The sequence below is a fragment of the Neovison vison genome, chromosome 6 (assembly GCF_020171115.1).
Source record: "Neovison vison isolate M4711 chromosome 6, ASM_NN_V1, whole genome shotgun sequence".
Classification (NCBI taxonomy): Eukaryota; Metazoa; Chordata; class Mammalia; order Carnivora; family Mustelidae; genus Neogale; species Neogale vison.
The window spans coordinates 199416445-199441669 of NC_058096.1; the positions used below are offsets into that span (position 1 = coordinate 199416445).

Genomic DNA, 25225 nt, shown 5'->3' on the forward strand with positions numbered 1-25225 from the left:
TTTGCCATTCTATACCCATTTAATGCCTTTTTCTACCATGACTCACTGCCCTGGCAAGCTAAACTGGTATGAACCGTTACCAATGGGTTCTTGGGTCCTCCAACGTCAGTCAAGAGGGGTTCACTGGCAGATTAAAAGGAGGAAAGCAAATGAAGTCAGGATATTTACTCCACTGGCTCATTCCCTGTATTGACCTGAGTCTGACTCTGTCCCTTTACCAAAGGTCACTGTTCCCCTCAAAGTTACCTCTAACACAACTTTTGCCTTCTAGGTTCTGGTAATCAGCTCAGTTGCTACTAGCACCGAAGTCATGAACTCCCTCTGATTCCCTCACACCCAGTTTTTTTGGAAATGGTCCCTTTCTACATAAAGCATCCTGAATTACTCTATTTTGAACCTGACTGATTAAATTCTCTTATTTAGAGCCACTCAGTGATAATACACATAACTTCACTGTCTTAAGGAATTATTTTCACTTTCCCTTAAATGTGTAGGATTCATGTAAGTCTGTTACTTATCTGGACATAGGGAAAGGACTGAAATTGATTCACCAACCTTAAGCACAAAATATCAAACAATACCAAGAGCTCATAAGCAGAATAATTTTACATAAGTGAGCAGCTTTCAGGTAAGTAACCCAGACCACCTTCTTGAGGTGCAGTGGGTTTGAACCCTACACTGGGCACTCCAGCTTTTAAGATCTGATCTTGAGAGAGGAGTTCACAAAACATCTAGCTTAGAAAGCCAATAGGGCTGATGTCTATGAGACCCACAAAGTTATAGCATAAGGTGAAAATGCCTATTGTGTGGACTAACCCCCCAGAGCCCAGCAAAGATGCAGTCAATAGTACCCAGAGTTACTAATATAAGTAAACAAACTTCTTTTCACATAAAGTGTTGGCCTAAGGGGCAGGCATCTAACTTAACCATGTATCTAGGGACTTACTGGTATACTATTCCAGGGAAGTAAGGCTGGCAGGCACTACCTTCATTTAAAACACTAGGCCTGGGGGCGCCTGGGTGGCTCAGTGGGTTAAGCCGCTGCCTTTGGCTCAGGTCATGATCTCAGGGTCCTGGGATCAAGTCCCGCATCGGTCTCTCTGCTCAGCAGGGGGCCTGCTTCCCTCTCTCTCTCTCTGCCTGCCTCTCCGTCTACTTGTGATTTCTCTCTGTCAAATAAATAAATAAAATCTTTAAAAAAAAAAAAATAGAAAAATAAAAAAACACTAGGCCTGGGCGCCTGGGCGATTCAGTTGGTTAAGCAGGTCATGGTCCAGGAGTCCTGGGACTGAGTCTGGCATTAGGCTCCCTAGAGTCCTGGGACTGAGTCTGGCATTAGGCTTCCTGCTCAGCAGGGAGTCTGCTTTTCCCTCCACCTCCCCCTGTCCCCCATTCATGACTGCTCTCTATTAAATAAAAATAAAACCTTTAAAGAAAAATTTAAAAATAAAGTAAAAAAAATATATAGGCCTATTATGAACCTCTAACAGTTGCTATCTTTAGAGTTCTAGCCCCCACCCCACCCCACCTCACCCCAACCAGCAGGTGTCACCTTCATGCTTTTCCTGTCCTACTCCAGAGCGCCAATATCCCCTGGAAGGGAACTTTTATACACACTGTTGCCCTGTATTTTATGTCATACCCTGAATAACCAGGCCCTGAAGGCTGGGGGGCTTCTGCTTGTGGTCCTAGTGGATATTTATATATATTTATATGTGTTAAAAGCTGCTGCCTGAATGTCTGGCTTCCATCAGCCTGAATCTAAGTGCTGACTCAGATATTCTCCTCTCTAGGACACTGACCAGTCTTGGCACACTTAACAACTAGGAGCTTTTGTAAATAAAACTGGCTGCAGGGACTATCACAAAAGCTTGAGAGACAACCAAGAGCGTGAGTAGGGTTGAACAATAAGGTTCAGTGCATACATGAGGCCATCCTCCAATCCTGAGACAGGCTGTTGTTATAACTGATGCACACAAACCAAGACAGAATGAAGAAACCAGAGGAATATGTTCTAAACAGGAGAATAAGATAAAACCTCAGGATAAAAACCTTAATGAAAAAATTTACCTAACAGAGTTCGAAGTAATGGAGACAAAAATGCTCACAGACCTTGAAAGAATGGATAAACACAGTGAAAACTTCAAAAAGAAAATATAAGTATTCAGGGTACCAAATACAAGTCACAGACCTGAGGAATGTATTAACTGAAAAATAACACTAGAAGGGTTCAAGAGGAGACTAGATGATACAGAGGAAAGGATCGGTGAACTCAAAGACAGGATAGTGGAATTCATCCAATCAGAGCATCAAAAAAAATAGAAGTGAAGACAGCTCAAGGAACTTATGGGACAACACCAAGCCAAAAAATATTCAAATTATTTGGAGCTTCAGAGGAGAAAAGCAGCAAAAAACTTATTTGAAGAAACAATGGCTGAAAACATCCCTAACCCAGAAAAGAACCCAATATCCAGATTCAGGAAGCACAGAGAATTCAAATAAGAAACACAAAGAAACCATCACTGAGATTCTTATAATTAAAATGTTGAAACTTAAAGACAAGGACTATATCTTACGAATGGTCGAAAATCAACTTGTTACATACAAGGAACCCTCATGAGATTTTTTTAGCAGATACTTTGTAGGTCAGAAGACAGTGGCTCAATATATTCAAAGTGCTGAAAAAAAAAAAAAACTTCTAGCCAATTTTATGTGGCAGAGTTATTCAGAATTAAAGGAAAGTAAAGTTTTCCAAACAAGCAAAAAATAAAAGAGTTAATCACCACTAAACTGGCCTTAATGACTGAGTCACCCAGGCCACCCCACCACTAAACTGGCTGTAAAAGGAATGTGAGATTTCTTCAAGTTGAAAACAACGGGCGCTAATCAACAAGAAAACTTAGGAAAATAAAAATCTCCTTAGTAAACATTAATACAAAATAAAAGTAGTGGGTTAATCACTTTGACAGCTAGTCTGAAAGTTAAAACAGAAAAGTAGTAAAAATAACCATAACTGGAATAATTAGTTATGGGATATGAAAGATAAAGATACAAAAGATAAAAAGATGTGAGACAGAGCTTTAGAGTGCTCTCAAAATTGTTACGAACTTTAAAAAGACTTATAAATTAAGCTATATGTAAGACTACGTGTAACCACAAAGTAAAAACCTATAGTAGACACACAAAAGAGAGATTCACAAAAGATCAAAAAAAAAATCTAACAATACTATTAAAGTCATCAAAACAAAGAGAAGAAAGGAACTAGAAAAAAATGAACAAAATGGCAATAAGCACACACGTATCAATAATTTCTTTAAGTTTAAACGTACTAAATTTTCCAAATCAAAAGACGGAGTGGCTGAATGGGAAAGAAAATTGGGCTGCCTATAAGAGACTCATTTCAGAAGGAAATACACACAGAATGAAAACAAACAGATGGGAAAAGATGTTCTATGCCAATGGAAAAGGAAGTGAAGGTAGCTACACTTCTATCAGACAAAATAGACTTTAAAACAAAGACTGCAATAATTATGAGACCAAGAAGGGCAATACATAATGATAAAGGGGTCAATCCAACAAGAGAATATAACATCTGTAAATATTTATGCACTCAACACAGGAGAACCTAAATATATAAGGGAAATATTCACACAGCTAAAGAGAGAAACTGAAAGGAGTATAATAATAGTAGGAGACTTTAACAACCCATCTATATCAATGCATAGAACATCAAGAGAGAAAGTAAAAAAACATAAGACCTTAAACATTAGACCAGATAAACCTTATGGGCAGATTCAGAAAATTTTAAAAGCAACAGAATACACACTCTTCTCAAGTACACAAGGAACATTTTCCAAGATAGATCATGGTATGCCTCAAAGTCCGTTTTAGTAATATTCATGAAAATTCAAATTATATCATGCATTTTTTTCAACAATGATACAAAACTAGAAATTAATAATTACCTGAGGAAAACTGGAAAACTCACAATTGTGTGGAGATTAAATAACATACCACTTAATCAACAGGTCAAACAAAAAGTCAAAAGAAATAAATGTCTTGGGGCACCTGGGTGGCTCATTGGGTTAAAGCCTCTGCCTTCAGCTCAGGTCATGATCCCAGGGTCCTGGGATCGAACCCTGCATCAGGCTCTCTGCTCGGTGGGGAGCCTGCTTCCCCCTCTCTCTCTGCCTGCCTCTCTGCCTACTTGTGATCTCTGTCTGTGAAATAAATAAATAAAATCTTTTTTAAAAGTAAAGAAATAAATGTCTTGAGGCAATTTAAACTAGAAATACAACACATCAAAACTTACACGATGCAGCAAAAACAGTTCTAAGAGGGAAGGGAAATTTGAGTGATAAATGCCTACATCAAGAAACAAGAAAAGTCTCAACTAAACAGAACTTTAAATCCAGGGAAATACAAAAACAACCAACCAAACTCAGAACAAAGAAGGAAATAATGAAGATCAGAATGTAAATAAATGAAATACAAATATACAATGACAACACACAATATCAATGAAACTAAGAGCTGTTTTTTTGAAAAGATAAAACTCACCAACTTTAGCTAGAATCTTCAAGAAAAATAAGAGACGACTCAAAATCAGGATAAGAGACATGATAAAGATACCAAAGAGATGCAAAGGATCATAAATTACTATGAACAACTGCAAATGAACAACTCGACAACCTAGAACAAATGGATAAATTCCTAGAAACATACAGCCACAAAGAAAAATCGAAACACACTTATTACTAGTAAGGAGAATTAATAATTAAAAAAACCTCCCTACAAATGGAAGACCAGGCCCAGATGGATTCAATGATGAATTCTACCCTACATTCAAAGAATTAATACAAATCCTTCCCAAAGGATTCTTTGGGAAGAATTCAAATTCTTCCCCAAAACACAAGAACAAGGAACACTTCCAAACTTATTTTATGAGGCTAGCATCACCCTGATACCAAAATCAGAGAAGACTGCTACAAGAAAAGAAAGTTATGGGCCAATACCCATGATAAATATAGATGCAAGAATTCCTCAACAGGGACGCCTGGGTGGCTCAGTTGGTTAAGTGGCTGCCTTCGGCTCAGGTCATGATCCCAGAGTCCTGGGATCAAGCCCCACATCGGGCTCCTTGCTCGGCAGGGAGCCTGCTTCTCCTTCCTCTGTCTGCCTGCTGCTCTCCCTGCTTGTGTTCTCTCTCTCATTATCCCTCTCTCTGTGTCAAATAAATAAATAAAAGTATTTTTTAAAAAAATTTCCTCAACAGAATATTAGCAAACAGAATTCAACAATACATTAAAAGGATCATATACTATGATCAAGTAGGATTTATTACAGAGATGCAAGGATGTTGCACCATCTGCTAATAAATTGAGACACAACAGAGTAACAAAATGAAAGCTACAGATCATATGATCATCTCAACAGAGGCAGAAAAAGCATTTGGCAAAGTTCAAATCCATTTATGATAAAAATTCTCATATACAAGGTATAAAGAGACTATACCTCAAAATAAGACTATATATGTATGCCAAGCAAGTAGCTAACATCATACTCAGCAGTGAAAAGGTGAAAGCTTTTATCTAAGATCAAGAACGAGACAAGGATGTCTATTCTCCACACTTTTACTCAACATAGCACTGGAAATCCTAGCCATAGCAATTAGGCAAGAAAAGGAAAAGGCATCCAAGCTGGAAAGGAAGAAGTAACCTAACTGTCACTATTAACAGATGGCATCATTTATTTACAGAAAACTCTAAAAACTCCACCAAAATCTGTCAGAAAAAACAATTTCCATAAAGGTGCAGGATATAAAAATCAATATACACGAATCTCTTCTGTTTCTATACACTAATACTGTTAAGGAAATTAAGGAAAAATCCCACTTGCAATTGCATCAAAAATATAATACTAGGAATAAATTTAACCTTGGAGGTAAAAAACCTGTACACTGAAAACTGTAAGATACTACTAAAAGAAACTGAAGAATACACAAATAAATGCAAAAACATGCCATGCTGACTGGAAGAATTACTATTCCTAAAATGTCTATATTGTCCAAAATAATCTGCAGACTCATTGCAATTCCTATCAAAATTCCAATGGCATCTTTCAACAGAAATAGAAATCCCAATCCCAAAATTTCTATGGCAACACAGAAGACCCTACAACGAAAGCAACCCTGAGAAAGAACAAAGCTGGAGGCACCACAGTACCTGATTTCAAACTACATTACAAATCTATAGTAATCAAAACAGTACAGTACTCACATAAAAACAGACACACAGATCAAAAGAACAGAACAAGGTGCCCAGAAATAAACCCACACTTATATGAAGGGTTAATTACAACAAAGAAGCCCAGAATACACAATGGGGAAAGGACAGTCTTTTTAGTAAATAGTGCTGGGAAAACTGGACTGTCAAATGCAAAACATGACACTTGACAACTATCTTACACTATACACATAAACGAACCCAAAATAGATAAAATCTTCAAAACAGGACCTGAAACATAAAACCCTAGAAATGAAAACATAGGCAGTAATAAACTCCTTGACATTGATGTTGGCAATCGTTTTTAAAATCTGAGTCCAAAAGCAAAGGCAACAAAAGTAAAAGTAAACAACTAAGACTGTATCAAACTAAAAACATTTCTTTACATCAAAGGGCAAAGGAAACCAACAAAATGAAAAGGCAACCTACTAAATGGGAGACAATATTTGCAAATAATGTATCTGATAAGGGGTTAATATCTAAAATATATAAATAAACCATACAAAAGAACAAGAACAATATGATACTCTCAACATATACTGAAAAAGCATTTGACAAAGTACAACATCCTTTTTTGATCAAAACTCTTCACAGTGTAGGGATACAGGGCACATACCTCAGTATCATCAGAATCTCACAGCGAATATCATTCTCAATGTGGAAAAACTGAGAGCTTTTTCCCTAAAGTCAGGAACATGGCAGGGCTGTCCACTATCACCAATGCTATTCAGCACAGTACTAGAAGTCCTAGCTTTGGCAATCACACACCAGAAAGAAATAAAAGGTACCCGAATTGGCAAAAAAGAAGTGTGGATAACCCAAAAGACTCCACCAAAATCTGTCAGAAAAAACAAATTCCAGAAAGGTGCAGGATAAAAAACTCAACACACATGAATCTGTTGTGTTTCTATACACTAATACTGTTAGAGAAATAAAGAAAAAAATCTCACTAGCAATTGCATCAAAAATAAAATACCAGAAACTGCTAGAACTCATACAGGAATTCAGTAGAATATCAGGACATAAAATAAATGCAGAGAAATCAGTTGTCTTTCTATATACCAACAACAAGACAGAAGAAAGAGAAATTAAGAAGTCGATCCCATCTACAATTGCACCCAAAACCATAAGATACCTACGAATAAACCTAACCAAAGAGGCAAAGAATCTGTACTCAAAAACCTATATAGAGCACTCATGAAAGACTGAAGAAGACACAAAGAAATGGAAAAACGTTCCATGCTCATGGACTGGAAGAACAAACATAGTGACAATGTCTATGCTACCTAGAACAATCACACATTTAATGCAATCCCTATCAAAATACCACCAACTTTTTCAAAGAAATGGGACAAATAACCCTAAAATTTGTATAGAACCAGAAAAGATTCCGAATAGCCAGAGGAATCTTGAAAAAGAAAACCAAAGTTGGTGGCATCACAATTCCAGAATTCAAGCTCTATTACAAAGCTGTGATCATCAAGATAGTATGGTCCTGGCACAAAAACAGACACATAGATCAATGGAACAGAACAGAGAACCCAGAAATGGACCCGCAACTGATGGTCAACTGATCACTGACAAAGCGGGAAAGAATGTCCAATGGAAAAATGAGTCTCTTCAACAAATGGTGCTGGGAGAATTGGACAGCCACATGCAGAAGAATGAAACTGGGCCATTTCCTTACACCACACACAAAAAACAGACTCAAAATGGATGAAAGACCTCAATGTGAGACAGGAATCCTTCAAAAATCCTTGAGGAGAACACAGGGAGCCACCTCTTCCACCTCAGCCACAGCAACTTCTTCCTAGAAACACCGCCAGAGGCAAGGGAAGCAAGGGCAAAAATGAACTACTGGGACTTCATCAAGATCAAAATCATTTGCACAACAAAGGAAACAGTTAACAAAACTAAAAGACAACCAACAGAATGGGAGAAGATATTTGCAAATGACATGTCTCAAAAAGGGTTAGTATCCAAAGCGTATAAAGAACTTACCAAACTCAACACCCAAAGAACAAACAATACAATCAAGAAATGGGCAGAAGACATGAACAGACGTTTCGGCAAAGACGACATCCAAATGGCCAACGGACACAGGAAAAAGTGCTCTATATCACTTTGGATCAGGGAGATACAAATCAAAACCACAGTGAGATACCACTTCACATCAGTCAGTATGGCTAAAATTAACCAGTCAGGAAACGACAGGTGTTGGCGATGATGGGGAGAAAGGGGAACCCTCCCATGCTGTTGGTGGGAATGCAAGTTGGGGCCACCACTCTGGAAAAAGTATGGAGGTTCCTCAAAGAGTTGAAAATAGAGCTACCCTACAACCCAGCATTTGCAGTACTGGGTATTTACCCTAAAGATACAAATGTAGTGATCTGAAGGGGCACGTGCACCCAAATGTTTATAGCAGATTGCAATGTCCACAAAAGCAAAACTATGGAAAGAGCCTGGATGTCCATCAACAGATGAATGGATGAAGAAGATGTGGTGTGGATACATAAACACACACATGTACACACACACACGAATTCTATGCAGCCATCAAAAAATACCCCGCAATCTTACCATTTGCAACAACATGGGTGGAACTAGAGGCCGTTATGTTAAGCGAAGTTAAGTCAGTCAGAGAAAGACAATTATCATATGATCTCTCTTATATGAGGAATTTGAGAGGCAGGGTGGGGGTTCATTGGGGGGAAGGGAGGGAAGAATGAAACAAGATGGGAACAGGGAGGGAGCCAAACCATAAAGGGACTCTTCATCTCAGGAAACAAGCTAAGGGTTGCTGGGGTGGGGCAGGGGGAAGGATATGGTGTCTGAGTTATGGACATTAGGGAGGGTATGTGCTATGGTGAGTGCTGTGAACTGTGTAAGACTGATGATTCACAGACCTGTACCCATGAAACAGGTAATATATTATACATTAATTTAAAAAAAAGAAATTATACAATGCAATAAGAAAAGCGAAGATACAATCTGATTTTTAAAATGGGCAGAAGATTTGAACAATTATCAAAGAAAGACCTACAGATGGCTAACAGCTACATAAAAAGATGCTCAACATCACTAATTATCAGGGAAATGAAAAATCAAAACCACTGTGAGATATGGCTTCGCACCATTCAGAATGTTGAGTATCAAAAAGAGAAGAAATGACAAGAGTCGGCAAGGAGGTAGAGAAAAAGGAACACTCACGCATTGTGTAGGACTTCTAAATTGGTTCATCTCCACTACAGAAAATATAAAGATTCCTCAAAAAGTTAAAAGAAGAACTACCACATGATCCAGCAATTCCACCTCAGGATATTTATCCGAAAGAAACAAAACCACTAACTCAAAAAGATGTATGCACTCCTGTGTTCACTGGAGCACTATTTCTAATAGTGGAGGCATGGAAGCAACCTAAGTGTCAGATAAATATAAAGAAAATGTAGTGTTTACATACACAAAGGAATATTATTCAGCCATAAAAAGAAATGAAATCTTGCCATCTGTGACCACATGGATGGACACTGAGGGCATTATACTAAGTAAAAAAAGACAGAGAAAGATGAATACCATAAGATCTAACTTATATGGGGAATTTTTTTTTCTTTTACTTACAAGGGGAATCTTAAAAAATATATATATACACACACAAACCACAGAAGCTCACAGATATATTGCTGCCAAAGACAGCAGTGGGAGGGGAAAGAAGGACAAAATGGGTGAAGAGTCAAAAACTAAAAATTCCAGTTATAAGTCTTGGGGATATAACCTACACCACAGTGACTCTAGGTAATAATAATTCCGTATTTAAGAGAATAAATCTTCTCATCACAAGAAAAAATTTTCTAACTGATGGTGATATTAACTGGACTTACTGTGACCATTCTGCAACATACACAAATATAGAATCATTATGCTCTACACCTGAAACTAATGTTGTATGTCAATTATCCCTGGATTTTAAAAAGTGAAAAGTTAAAGGGATTTTCTGGAAGCCATTAAAAAAAAAAATTCCCAGAAAGATATGTAAAGGATTGAAAGGATTCACAGTAAGCATGGAGACCTATAATAATAAGGCCCAAATATAGATATTACCTTATCACATTTTTAAAAATTTAAAATGAACCCATGAGAAGGCCTGGGTGGCTCAGTCAGTTAATTGTCTGCCTTTGGGTCAGGTCATGATTCCAGGGTTCTGGGCCTGAGCCCTGCATCTGGCTCCCTGCTCAATGGGGAGCCTGCTTCTCCCTCTCCTGCATTCCCTTACCCTTCCTTGTGCACTTGCCTGCTCTCTATTTCTCTCTCTCTCAAATAAATAAAATCTTTTAAAAAATGAGTAAAATGAACACATAAAAAATGTTCATCATTGGTCACCAGGAAAATGTAAATCAAAACCACAATGACATACCACTTCATAACCACAAGAATAATATGTGTAGATTAACATGCAGAAAAATTACATATACTGCTGATGGAAATGTAAAATCATACAATTTGGAAAAGTTTTACAATTCATCAAATGCTAAACATACAGTTATATATAACTCAGCAATGCTATTCTTCTCTCCCAAGAGATCTGAAAATATACGTCTAGGTAAGTTCTGCTTAAGTGTTCATAGCATATCTTTAATAGCCAAAAAGTAGAAGTAACCCAAACATCCACCAACTGATGAAGGAATAAACAAAATGTGGTATATGCACAAAATGGGATATTATTCAGTGATGAAGGATGATGATGTATTGCTACATGCTACAACATGATGAACCTTAAAACATTACACTAAATGAAAGAATCCAGGCACAAAATACCACATATGGTATGATTCCAATTGTATGAAATGTCTAGAATAGGCAAATCTAGAGTAACAGAAAGTAGATTGCTGGTTATATTTAACTGGAGAAAAGGGAGAAAAGAATGAACACAGGGGTTCTTTCTGGGGTGATAAAAATGTTCTTAAATTCATTGTGGGGATGGTTGCACAACTCTAATTGTACTCTTAAAAAAAAAAATACTGCATCAGAAGGTTTATATGAACACATTATAGATGAAAACTTCTATAATCTGGGGAAGGAAACAGCTATCCAAACCTGGGAGGCACAGAGAACTCCCATCAAACTCAACAAAAGCTAACCAACCCCAAGCATATTGCAGCAAAATCTGCAAAATACAGAGATAAGGAAAGAATCCTGAAAGCAGCAAGGGAAAAGAAATCCCTATTCTACAAGGGAAGACAAATCAGGTTAGTAGTAAATCGTACCAAAGAAACACAGCAGGCCAGAAGAGAGTGCATGATATATTCAAGGTGCTGAATGGGAAAAATACACAGTAAAGAATATTTTATCCATAAGGATTTGGAATAGAAGGAGATAAAGAGATTCCCAGACAAACAAAACTAGGAGTTTACAATGACTAAACTACCACCCTGCAAAAAATATTAAAGAGGACCCTTTAAAGTCGGAAAAGAAAGACCAAAAGCAACAAAGTCTAGAAAGATAACAAAGAAAAATCTCCAGAAACAGTGACTTTACAGGCAATACAATGACACTACCTTCTTATCTATAATAATTCCTGAATATAAGAATTCCTGAATGTAAATGGACTAAATGCCCCAATCAAAAGATGTGTAAGGTATCAGAATGGATTTTTTAAAAAAAAGATCTACCTATATACTGCTTACAAGAGACTCATTTTTAGACCTAAAGACACCTGCAGATTGAAAGTGAGGTGATGAAAACCAATTTATCATACTAACAGAAGTCAACAGAGAGCCAGAGTAGGCATGTTTAATATCTTGATTTAAACATATCTTGATTTAAACTTGATTTTAAATGAAAAAATATATGAGACAAAGAGCACTATCTCATAAACAAGGGGTCTATCCAACAAGAAGATCTAACAATTGCAAATATTTATGCCCCCAACTTGGCAAGCACCTAATACACAAGTCAATTGATAACAAACATAAAGAAACTCATTAGTAACAATAGGAGACCTTAATACACCACTTAACAGAAACAAGACAGATCATCTAAGCCTAAAATCAAAAGAAAACAATGGCTCTGAATGACACAACTGGACCAGAGGGACTTAACAGACATATTCAGAACATTTCATCCTAAAGCAGCAGCAGAATACACATTCTTTCTAAGTGCACATGGAATATTCTCCAAAATAGATCACATGCTGGATCACAAATCAGGCCTTCGACAAATACAAAAAGAATGAGATCATACCATGCATGTTTTCAGACCACAGTGCTTTGAATACTGAATCAACCACAAGAAAAAATTTGGAAAGATCACAAATACATGGAGATTAACGAACATCCTACTAAAGAATGAAGAGGGGGGCATCTGGGTGGCTCAGTGGGTTAAGCCTCTGTCTTTGGCTCAGGTCATGATCTCAGGGTCCTGGAATCAGGCCCCGCATCGGGCTCTCTACTCAACAGGGAACCTGTTTCCCCTCTCTACCTACCTGTGATCTCTGTCAAATAAATAAATCAAATATTAAAAAAAAATAATGAAGAGGTTAACCAGGAAATTAAAGAAGAAATTTTTTTTTTCATATTTTATTTATTTGAAAGACAGAGATCATAAGTAGGCAGAGAGGCAGGCAGAGAGAGCGGGGGAGAAGCAGGTTCCCCACTGATCAGAGAGCCCAATGCGGGACTCCATCCCAGGACCTTGGGATCATGGCCCGAGCCGAAGGCAGCGGCCCAACCCACTGAGCCACCCAGACACCCTAAAGAAGAAATTTTTAAAAATCCACGGAAGCAAATGAAAACACGATAGTCCAAAACCTCGGGGATGCAGCAAAGATGGTTCTGAAAAGAAAGTATACTGCAATACAAGCCTACTTTGAAGCAAAAAAAATCTCAAATATACAACCTAACCTTACACGTAAAGGAAGCTAGAAAAGGATCAGCAAATAAAGCCTAAAGTCAGCAGAAGGAAGGAAATAAAAAGATTAGAGCAGAAATAAAAAAACTAGTAGGACAGATCAATGAAACTAAAATATTTTTCTCTGAAAGAATAAAACTGATAAACCCCTAGCCAGACTTAATCAAAACAGAAAAAGACCAAAATAAAATAACCAATGAAAGAAGAGAGATCACAACCAACACCACAGAAATATAATTATTAGAGATTATTAGGAAAAATCATATGCCAACAAAACAAGCATCTGGAAGAAATGGATAAATTCTTAGAAATCTACAAACTGCCAAAACTGAAACAGGAAGAAAAAAATTTAAACAGACCCATAACCAGCAAAGAAACTGAATCTGTAATCAAAAATCTCTCAAATACAATAGTCCAGGGCCAGATGGCTTCCCAGGGGAATTCTACTAGACTTTAAAAAAAAGAAGTTAATACACATTCTTCTCAAACAGTTCCAAAAAAAGAGAAATAAATGGAAGAAAACTTCTAAATTCATTCTATGAGGCCAGCATTACCTTGATTCCAAAACCAGACAAAGACCCCAGCAAAAAGGAGAATTATACCTAATATATAATTGATGAACATGGGTCTGAAAATTCTCAACAAGATTAAAGAACATCCTACTAAAGAATGAAGAGGGGGGCACCTGGGTGGCTCAGTGGGTTAAGCCTCTGTCTTTGGCTCAGGTCATGATCTCAGGGTCCTGGGATCGAGTCCCGCGTCAGGCTCTCTGCTCAGCGGGGAGCCTGCTTCCCCCTCTTTCCCTGCCTGCCTCTCTGCCTACTTGTGATCTCTTTCAAATAAATAATAAACAGAATCTTTAAAAAAAAAAAAAAAGGACATTTATACATTCTTCTGCATTAAAACAAAAGTACATTAAAACATTCTTCTGCATGTGGCTGTCCAGCTTTCTCAGCACCATTTGTTGAAGAAGACTGTTTTTTTTGTTTTTTTTGTTTTCCAATTTATTTATTTTCAAGAAGACTGTTTTTTCCATTGGATATTCTTTCCTGCTTTGTCAAAGATTAGTCAAACATGGAGTTGAGGGTCCATTTCAATAATTGAGGGTACATTTTAATAATTTCAATTATTAAAAAAATTATTCACCACAATCAAGTGGGACTTATTCCTTGGCTGCAGGGAAGGTTCAATATTCGCAAATCAATCAACAAAATATACCACATGACTAAGAGAAAGGACAAGAACCATATGATCCTCTCAATTGATGCAGAAAAAGCATCTGACAAAGTACAGAAAAAGCATCTGACAAACTCTTCACAGAGGGAACATACCTCAATATCATACAAGACGTATACAAAAAGCTCACAGCAAATATCATTCTCAATGGAGAAAGAAAAACAAGAGCTTTCCTCCTAAGGTCAGGAACATGGCAGGGATGTCCACTGTCACCACTGTTTTTCAACATAGTACTAGAAGTCCTAGCCTCAGCAATCATGCAACAAGAAGAAATAAAAGGCATCTCAATTGGCAAAAAAAGTCAAACTCTAACTCTTTGCAGATGACATAATACTCTATGTAGAAAACACAAAAGATTCCACCTCAAAATCACTAAAACTCATATAGGAATTCAGCAAAGTGGCAGGATATAAAATCAAGGCAGAGAAATGAGCTGCATTTCTATATGCTAACAATGAGGCAGAAGAAAAAAATTAGGGAGTCAATCCCATATACAAATGCACCAAAAACTGTAAGATACCTAAGAATTAACCTAATCAAAGAGGCAAAGGACTTGTACTCACAAAACTACAAAACACTCATAAAAGAAACTGAGAAAGACAAAGATATGGAAAGACATTCCCTGCTTGTAGACCTTCAAGAACAAATATTGTTAAAATGTCTATGCTACCTAGAGCAATCTACACATTCAATGCAGTCTCTATTAAAATACCATCAATTTTTTTCAGAGCTGGAACAAATAATCCTAAAATTTATATGGAACCAGAAAAGACCCCAAATAGCCAAAGGAATGTTGAAAAAGAAAACCAAAGCTGGTGGCATCACAATTCTGGACTCCAAGCTCTACTGCAAAGCTGTAATCATCAAGACAGTATGGTACTGGCACAAAAACAGACATATAGATCAATGAAACAGAACAGAGAACCCAGAAATGGACCCTCAACTCCATGGTTGACTAATCTTCGACAAAACAGGAAAAGAATATCCAATGGAAAAAACACAGTCTCTTCAACAAACGGTGCTGGGAAAACTGGACAGCAACAAGCAGAAGAATGAAACTGAGCCACTTTCATACACCATTCACAAAAATAAATTCAAAATGGATGAAAGACCTAAATGTGAGACAGGAATCCATCAAAATCCTTGAGAACACAGGCAGCAACCTCTTTGACCTCAGCCATAACAACTTATTAAACATGTCTCTAGAGGCAAGGGAAACAAAAGCAAATCAAAAGTGAACTACTGGGGGGCGCCTGGGTGGCTCAGTGGTTTAGGCCTCTGCCTTCGGCTCAGGTCATGATCTCAGGGTCCTGGGATCGAGCCCCACGTCGGGCTCTCTGCTCAGCAGGGAGCCTGCTTCCCCCTCTCTCTCTGCCTGCTTCTCTGCCTGCTTGTGATCTCTCTCTGTCTATCAAATAAATAAATTAAAAAAAAAAAAAAGTGAACTACTGGGACTTACTTCATCAAGATAAAAAGCTTCTACAGTGAAGAAAAAAAATCAACAAAACTAAAAGAAAACCTACAGAACCTACAGGGAGAAGATATTTGCAAATGACGTGTCTGAAAAAGGGTTAGTATCCAAAATCTATAAATAACTTATCAAACTCAACACCTGAAAAATGAATAATCCAGTTAAGAAATGGGCAAGAAGGGGCGCCTCCAGTAGCTCAGTCACTTAAGCAGCTGCCTTCGGCTCAAGTCACATTTCAAGAGTCCTGGGATGGAGCCCTGCACTGGACTCCCTGCTCAGTGGGGAGCCTGCTTCTCCCTGTCCCTCTCCCTGCCACTCCCCCTGCTTGTGCTCTCTCTGTGAAATAAATTTAAAAATCCTAAAAAGAAAAGAAAAAAGGGGGGGGGTGCAGAAGACACAGACATTTTCCCAAAGACATATAGTTGCCTAATAGGCACATGAAAAGATGCTCAACTTCACTCATCAGGGAAATACAAATCAAAACTGTAATGAGATACCACCTCACACCTATCAAACTGGCTAAAATTTAATTGCACAGAAAACAACAAATGTTGGTGAATATATGGAGAAAAGGGAATCCTCCTACATTGTTGATGAGAATGCAAATTGATGCAGCCACTCTGGAAAACTGTATGGGGGGAGGGCTCCCTCAAAAAGTTAAAATATAACTACCCTATGACCCAGTAATTATACTACTAGGCATTTACCTAAAGGACACAAAAATAACTGATTCAAAGGGGCACATGCACCATGATGTTTAGAGCAGCATTATCAACAACAGCCAAAATATAGAAAGAGCCCAAATATCCATGGATGAAGAAGATGGTATATAACTTGGCCATCAAAAAGAATGAAAGCTTGCCATTTGCAATGACATGGACAGAACTAGAAGATACTGGGGCACCTGGGTGGCTCAGTCGGTTAAGCATCTGCCTTTAGCTCAGGTCGTTGGGCTCCCTGCTCAGCAGGGAGTCTGCTTCTCCCTTTCCCTCTGCTTCTCCCTTCTGCTTCTGCTGGCTCTCTCTCACTCTCCCTCTCTCACATAAATGAGGGGAAAAAAGAGAACTGAGTGATTATAGAGGGAGGTGAGTGGGGAAATGGGCTAACTGGGTGATGGGTATTTAGGAGGGCACTTGTGATGTGCACTGGGTATTATATGTAAGTGATGAGTCACTAAATTCTACATCTGAAACAATTTCACCATATATGTTAACTAGAATTTAATTTAAAACTTGAAGAAGAACAAAACCAAAACACTGCACTGTATCCTTTAGGGGGGGTTAACTGTATGCTATGTGAATTAAACCTCAATGAAGCTGTTACAGAGAAATTAAAAATCAAGAGATCCCTTTATTTTCTAATCCTTGCTGAAAACTGATGAATTCCTTTCATTTTTAAACAGAGCTCAATTCTCCCATCCAAGTACTAACCAGGCCCGACTCTGCTTAGCTTCCGAGATCAGACAAGATCGGGCGCGTTCAGGGTGGTATGGCCGTAGACAAACAGAGCTCAATTCTAAACTGAGCTTAATTCTGACTGTGACGTTAATTTTAAGTAAATTTTAAACCAAATCACAACTGTTAAACAAATACCTGTTTGCACAGCAGTATCCTTTTTGGGAGAGGTTGTAGAATTGATACATGTATTCTTTTTACCACTGACATCATCCAAGCCATGTCCTAAATTTGAAATGTTGTTAGTCACTTTATCAAATAGCAAGAGAAATATATTATCCAACATAATGACAGTTCAGGAAGATTAAGAGAAAGTATGTGTAGCAGCAACTAAATACGCACAAGATTTTCAGTATAATCAATGTGAACACTACAATAAAAATATAAAAAGGCTATCCTAAATTTTCTTACAAAAAGTGACCTGCATTTTTATCCCTTATTGAATATGAGGATCCTTTCAGAGATTTCTCTAAAAGCACTGGGTAAAAAAAAAATACATTTTACCTACTATAAACAAAACATAAGAAAATTTATGTAAAAAGTAGGAAACAAAGGCAGAAGAAAAATTATTAAATTTCCTTACTACTTACAGCCCACTGACAAGTCCTTGAAATAGGTCGTCAGTGACATTCCTCTAGGAACTCAACTGCCTGGATGTTCACACTTTGCTAAGGCCAGAAAGTAATCTTAGCCCAACCCCCACGATCTTGTACGTCTACTGTAACATAAAAAAATTTCCTCTGGAAACTGCCTTTATCTCTACCCCTCTCCCCAATACATGTTGGCAATCATCCCCCAATCATATGACCCACTGATAAACATCTGAAGGGTCTCATGACTAAGCTTTTATTAGACAGTAATAAATGACATTTTCCCAATAACAGCTAGCCCCCTTAAGGTCCTGGAAACTGTTCTTCCAAATTCCTTACATATTTACACTACCCCTAATCCCTCACAACTTGAAAGTATATGATGGGCCACTCCTCACGACCCTGGCACAACTCTTTCTGCCCACGGGTCCTGTCCCCATGCTTTAATAAAACCACCTTTTTGCACCAAAAACTTCTGGAGAATTCTTGGTTGTTGTCTTCAACCCCTAACATCCTTCCTGTATCAAAGATTATTGGAAAGTGCCCGACCCTGCTTAGTTATTATTTAGTTCTTCTCTTAAACCAATTTCCCAAACAAAAGAAGCATTTTTATAAAGTTACATCAGGTCAAGATCTGAAATTCCTAAAACAATATTTATTCACTAGGTGTGTTAAAGGTACCAAAAATAGGCAGTTATTTAAAATCCTCTTCAAAAGATATTTTAAGTAAAATTGTAGTGAACTGCTTACCACCAAGACTTTTAATCAATCCAGAAGTGTCGTGTCCCTTTTGTGCCAATTCTCGGATTCTCTGTTCTTGTTTCAGCCTCTGTGCTAGCTCCTGTGCTCTCTGCATTGTCTGAAATAGCTCATTTGTTTTGAGAGTCATGATTTCCTGTTAATATTGAAGAGCACAGAATTATTAAATGCAATTATCAGACACCTGCAGACTTGACTATTCTGAGCAGATTAGCTCCTACTATGTGCCAGGCACTATTCAAGATACTGGGAGAAAGTCAACAGGGCCAAGCGTTCTCCCTTTTGGAACTTATATTTTAGTTATCATATTCTACAGCTGTATTAGACCACAAATGTAAGAATTCTTTTACCCACTGAAATTTATTATAATAAAGTTTTCAAAGCTTCTAAAACCAGTGATTAATTCCATCAAAATTCCATTAAGATTAAAAACAGATTATTAAGAGGTAAAACAGGATTTACGGCCATTTCTTGCAATTCAAACAAATGACCCTCTGACTTTATTCACATATATAGTTTTTTCATAGGAGCATTTGGCTTAACCTATTCAACATAATGAAAACAGAACCCAGATCATCCACTTCATCAGTGTGTTAAGGCTGAAAAGGGAAAAATCAAAAAAATGCAGGCTCTGGGCTGCATCTCCGAGGCGAGTGGAAATGCTCTATGCTCTACTATAAACCTCACAAATCCTTGGCAATCACGTCACTGTAGGATTTGCTCACGTCAGGTCAGCTCAAACATGACACTTCACACAATCATCCCTAGGCCACATGTACCACTTAACAGAGATGTTCTTGTAGCTAACCAGGTATCTACTCTTTTTTTAAAAAATGATCTTATTTAGAGACACCTGGTTGGCTCAGTTGGTTAAGCGGCTGCCTTCAGCTTAGGTCATGATTCCACTGTCCTGGGATCAAGTCCTACATCCAGCTCCCTGCTCGGTGGGGAGCTGCTTCTCCCTCTGCCCCTCCCCCAGCTTGTTCTCTCCCTTGTGCGCTCTCTCTGACAAATGGATAAATAAGATCATAAAAAAATTTAAAAAAATTGGGCGCCTGAGTGGCTCAGTGGGTTAAAGCCTTTGCCTTGGGCTCAGGTCATGATCCCAGGGTCCTGGGATAGAGCCCCGCACTGGGCTCTCTGCTCAGCAGGGAGCCTGCTTCCCCTCTCTCTCTGCCTGCCTCTCTGCCTACTTGTGATCTGTCTTTCAAATAAATAAATGAAATCTTTAAAATAAATAAATAAATAAATTTTTAAGATTTAAAAAAAAATCTTATTTAAGCACACAGGAAAACTCTAACACAGCAATGAAATGTATCATCAATGCCAGCCAATCACTGCAAATATATGCTCCTGTTCACTAATGGACACAGACAGAAAGGCCAATATCATTTCTCTTAACACATCTAGGATGTTTATTAATAATTACTACTTAGGCGTGTATGGGTGGCTCAGAGAGTTATGCCTCTGCCTTCGGCTCAGGTCATGATCTCAGGGTCCTGGGATACAGCCCCGCACTGGGCTCTCTGCTCAGCAGGAAGCCTGCTACCCCTCTCTCTGCCTGCCTCTCTGCCTACTTGTGATCTGTCAAATAAATAAATAAAATCTTAAAAAATAGTAATAATTATTATTGCTTAGAAAACATTTCAAAATGAAGCACATGGGTAATTTTTTTTTGTTGTGCTGTACTGGCCTTAGCAGAGAAAAAAACCCAAGCAATATGGCATTTGTGAACTGATCACTTGAAATAATTAAACCTTCTCTAGATTCTCCTTTACGTTCATAACCTTTATAATGCAACACTTCAGTGTTTCTGCATACACCTTCAAAATTTCAAAACAGATGCAAATGTTCAACTTCTGATTATTTTTCTTTTAAAAATACACCCATTTTTACTCTCTAATGTTATTTATAATATAAATACTACCATGTTCACAGTTTGGAAGAATTAACACTTTAAACATCCACTCTATTAAAGCAATCTACAGATTGAATGTAACCCCTATCAAAATACCAACAGAATTTTCCACAGAGCTAGAACAAATAATCTTAAAATCTGTATGGAACCAAAAAGGACCCCAAATAGCCAAAGCAATTCTGAGGAAGCAGAACAAAGCTGAAGGTATCACAATCTTAGATTTCAAACCATGTATGCTACAATGCCAGTACTCAAAATAGTATAGCAATGGCACAAAACAGATCAAAAGAAGATGAAAGGGAGTCCAGGAATAAAACCTGGTCATGTTTATGTGGTCAAGTAATCAATGACAAAGAAGGCAAGAATATCCAATGGGAAAAAGACAGTCTCTTCAATAAAATATGCTGGGAAAACTGGACAGTTACATGCACAAGAATGAAACTGGACCACTTTCTTCCACCATACACATAAATAAACTCAAATGGATATAAACTGTGAGACTAAGACCATAAAACTCCTTAAAGGAAACAGAGGCAGTAACCTCTTGGGCATCGGCATTACCATGGGCCTGTGCTGTACATTTATACTGGAATTTTAATTTCCATTTTCTAGATCTGTCTCCTCAGGCAAAGGAAATAAAAGCAAAAATAAACTGTTGGGATTACATAAAAATAAAAAGCTTCTACACAACAAAAGAAACCATCCACAAAACAACAAATTACTGAATGGGAGAAGATATCTGCAAACAACATATGTGAAAAGGAGTTAATATACAAAATATACAAATAACTCATACAACTCAACACCAAAACACCAAATAATGATTTTTTTTTTTTTTTTTTTAAAGGGAGACAGCATGACCACATGAATGGGGAGATGGGCTGACAAAGTGGGTATGGGGGGAGAACCTTAAGCAGGCTCCATACTAGGCTTGATCTCACAACCCAGTGAGCATGACCTGAGCTGAAACCAAGACTCAGATACTTAGTCAACTGCCCCCAAAATAATTTAGTTTTTAAAAAAGATCAGAGGACCCAAACAAACATTTTTCCAAAGCATACAGATGGCTAACTGACACAGGAAAAGATCCTCAACATCACTAATCATTAGGGAAATGTGAATCAAAACCATAATTATATCATCTCACCATTGTCAGAACAGCTAGTATCAAAAAGACAAGAAACAACAAGTGCTGGTGAGGATGTAGAGAAAAGGGAACCTTTGTGCACTATTGGTAGGAATGGAAATTGATATACCCTCTGTGGAAAACAATAAGGACCCTCCTAAAAAAATTAAAAGTAGAATTACCACACAGTCTAGTAATTTCACTATAAAGTATTTACCCAAAGGGAAAAAAAGATATATGCACCCAAATGTTTACTGCAGCATTATTTGTAACAGCCAAGATATGGAAGCAACTCAAGTATCCATCAGCAGAAGAATGCATAAGAAGATGTGGTATATACAAAAAGTAGAGTATTATTCAGCCATAAAAAAGAATGAGATCTTGCCATTTGCAATAACACGGATGGACCTAGAGGGTATTATGCTAAAGTCAGTCAGATGGGAAAGATCAATACTATATGAAGTCACTTATATGTGGAAACTAAAAAGATAAAATGAAAAGCAAAACAAAAAACCCCAAACAAACAAAAAAACAGACCCACAGGGGTACCTGGGTGGCTCAGTGGGTTAAAGCCTCTGCCTTTGGCTCAGGTCATGATCCCATCGGGCTCTCTGCTCTGCAGGGAGTCTGCTTCCTCCTCTCTCTCTTTCTCTGCCTGCCTCTCTGCCTCTCTCTCTGCCTGCCTCTCTGCCTACTTGTGATCTCTGTCAAATAAATAAGTAAAATCTTTAAAAAAACAAAACAACAGACTCACAAACTGGTAGCAGGGAAGAAGGAGTCAGTAAATGAGGGAAGAGGAATGGGAGGTACAGGCTTCCAGTTATTAAATGAACAAGTCATAGGGATGAAAGCAACAGCATAGGGAATACAATCAATGGTACTATAATAGTGTGTATTATATGCTTGTCAACATAGTATAACATATAGGACTCCTGAATCACTATGTTGTTGTACACCTGAAACTAATGTAACACTGTGTTAACTATATTTCAATGAAAAAAGTTTTAATATATACTTACTTCCTTTTGTTTTTGCTTAAGTATGTCTTCTTCATACTGTTTCTGCATCTCTTCTCGTTCCCGTGCTAAGCGACGCTCCTCTTCTTGTTCTTCCTTCTTTCTTTGCTGTTCTTCCAGCTGTTTCTTCCTGCGTTTCTCTTCTACCTGAGCGGTGATGGCTTTCTAGTTTTAAATTATAAATCACAAAATGCACTGTCACAAATTTAAAAAATCTATTTGAAGCATTTGAATTTCTAAAATAGGTTTATCAGTAGCAGATAATATATAATGCAATATTACATATATAAATAAAGTTAAAATGTCAAATTTCCCATGTATTTATCCCATCTCTTGTTCCTAGAATTCTATATGCTTTTTCTTTTAACAGAGGAGGTCTGTTAGAAGAAGTAATCCAAAAACAACTAAAAAAATCTCAGCACTTAGCATAGTGCCTGGTAAGTAGGAGACATTCTGTTAATTCGCTTACTGATTAAGATTAACAATATTAATTACATCGAATACCTCATGTATCAAAGGTTTTAAAGAATTATTCAGATTTTTAAGTCCTTTTAGTGTTAGATTAAAATTAGAATTTTAATCTTCGTCTCCTTCCTTATATTATCTGCTAGATTTCTCAATCAGAATTCAGTGCCCTGTATAGTTCCCTTAAAAGAACTAATTCTCATCCTAAACAAAATTCAGGAGAACTATAAACAGATGAAAAAAAAATAACCAGTTCTAAGTTAAGATTTAGTGCCATTTCATATATAAAACATATATTAAAGACCTACTCTTCTGGAAGGCAAGTGGCTGGTTGTACTATGTGATACTGTCTGGTTCTCAGCATCAATATAATTTTAGTATTACTGCCAGCTGGAGTAAGAATTAGATTAATCACAGAAATGGAAGGGCCTGTGCTGTACATTTATATTGGAATTTTAATTTCCATTTATTTAGGTATTCGCTGGAAATGACTTTACTTATTAAGGCAAAGAGTAGTATTTTACAATGCAATACCTGATGTTCTAACTGTTTTTGTCGTCGCCTCTCACGTTCTTCAATCTGAGCTGGATCCAAGAGAGCAGTCATAGAACGGAGAAAGCTGGCAAGATAGACACTTTAGTTATACAAAACCCCCAAAAGATGCTAAATCATTTTTGCTCCAGATACATCCACTAGTAATTTCTACATTAAAGGAAAATACCAAATCTGAAATCAATTAACACACATTATAAATATAATGACAGTCCTTTTAATAAAGCACATAGACTTCCTTAAACATTAATAAATACTGAAAGATATACTTACTTTTTTTTTTTTTTTAAAGATTTTATTTATTTATTTGACAGAGAGAAATCACAAGTAGACGGAGAAGCAGGCAGAGAGAGAGAGAGGGAAGCAGGCTCCCTGCTGAGCAGAGAGCCCGATGCGGGACTCGATCCCAGGACCCTGAGATCATGACCCGACCCGAGCCGAAGGCAGCGGCTTAACCCACTGAGCCACCCAGGGGCCCCTATACTTACTTTGTTTTCTGACTATCTGCCATAGTCTTATCTCTGACTGGTTTTGCTATATGCTCCTCCTCTGAAGGTTCAACCTGGCTTCCAGTCATAGGTGTATAAACACTGCTGATATCAGCCAGTTCGTGAGTGTCCGGAGAGACACAGAAGTACTCTGGTTGGTTGTGTGTTGACCAAGAAGACAGTTGAGACTGAGAAGCAGGATAGGTCTTTAATGAATCAAAATGCATTGCCCATCTGTCATGTTCCTCACCCTAATCATGATAAATAAGAATTACTAAGAATTCTTCCAATTGTTCTCATGTATAAAGTTCTAAAATGATAATCAAACACAATTTTTAAAAGTCACCACAGACCTGAATAAGCATCACAAAAATCAACAGAGCTATATTCTTTATTAATTCCATATATACTTAGATAACATAAAGAGTTCGAGAAATTCAAATTAGGAAATTCCTGAAAAGCCAGTTTTAAGAAATTACACAAAATCACTTACTAAATGCATTCAATAAAAGGTTTACAAGAGCAAATGTGTATTAATTTGAATACTGTAGACTCGTCAAATAGCTTTAGGATACTTTTAGGTTTATGATTAAGGACTCAAATTATTTTTTTTCCCATTGACAACATCCACCTAAATTTGTTAGGTTACCTTTGAAGATGTAATTTTTTCCTCTATTTTTCTTTGCTGATCATCTTCTATCTGCTTGTTCAAATCTTCAATCCATTTCCTCTGCTGTTCTTGTTTCATGGCACTGAAAGGGCGTTCCCGTGGTACTGCTTCCTAAACAATAGTAATCAATACTATCTAAATTGCAACTCTCTCTTTCTAACCACCTTATCAATCTTGACAAAAATTTATACAAACAGAAAAACATTTATCTCTGAGAGGAACAACAACTGTAAACAAAAAATTTTGAATTATACAAGACTGTTAAGTGCCTAGTAGACTTCTTGGAGCCTAAC

General features: G+C 37.4%; 1 protein-coding gene across 10 annotated transcripts in view; it reads right to left on the minus strand.

Moving 5' to 3' along the window:
• Window positions 1-25225, minus strand: part of CCDC66 (coiled-coil domain containing 66) — a 54865-nt gene that overhangs the window by 6357 nt on the left and 23283 nt on the right. For 9 of the 10 annotated variants that reach the window (XM_044253346.1, XM_044253340.1, XM_044253347.1 and 6 more), the window contains 6 exons: window positions 24912-25043; window positions 24263-24513; window positions 23757-23841; window positions 22761-22922; window positions 18689-18833; window positions 17487-17573 (listed from right to left, as the gene is read on the minus strand). In XM_044253346.1, the coding sequence (XP_044109281.1) occupies window positions 17487-17573; window positions 18689-18833; window positions 22761-22922; window positions 23757-23841; window positions 24263-24513; window positions 24912-25043 (862 nt within the window). The remainder of the gene's footprint in view (window positions 1-17486; window positions 17574-18688; window positions 18834-22760; window positions 22923-23756; window positions 23842-24262; window positions 24514-24911; window positions 25044-25225) is intronic. The other variant, XM_044253341.1, reaches the window with a different exon arrangement.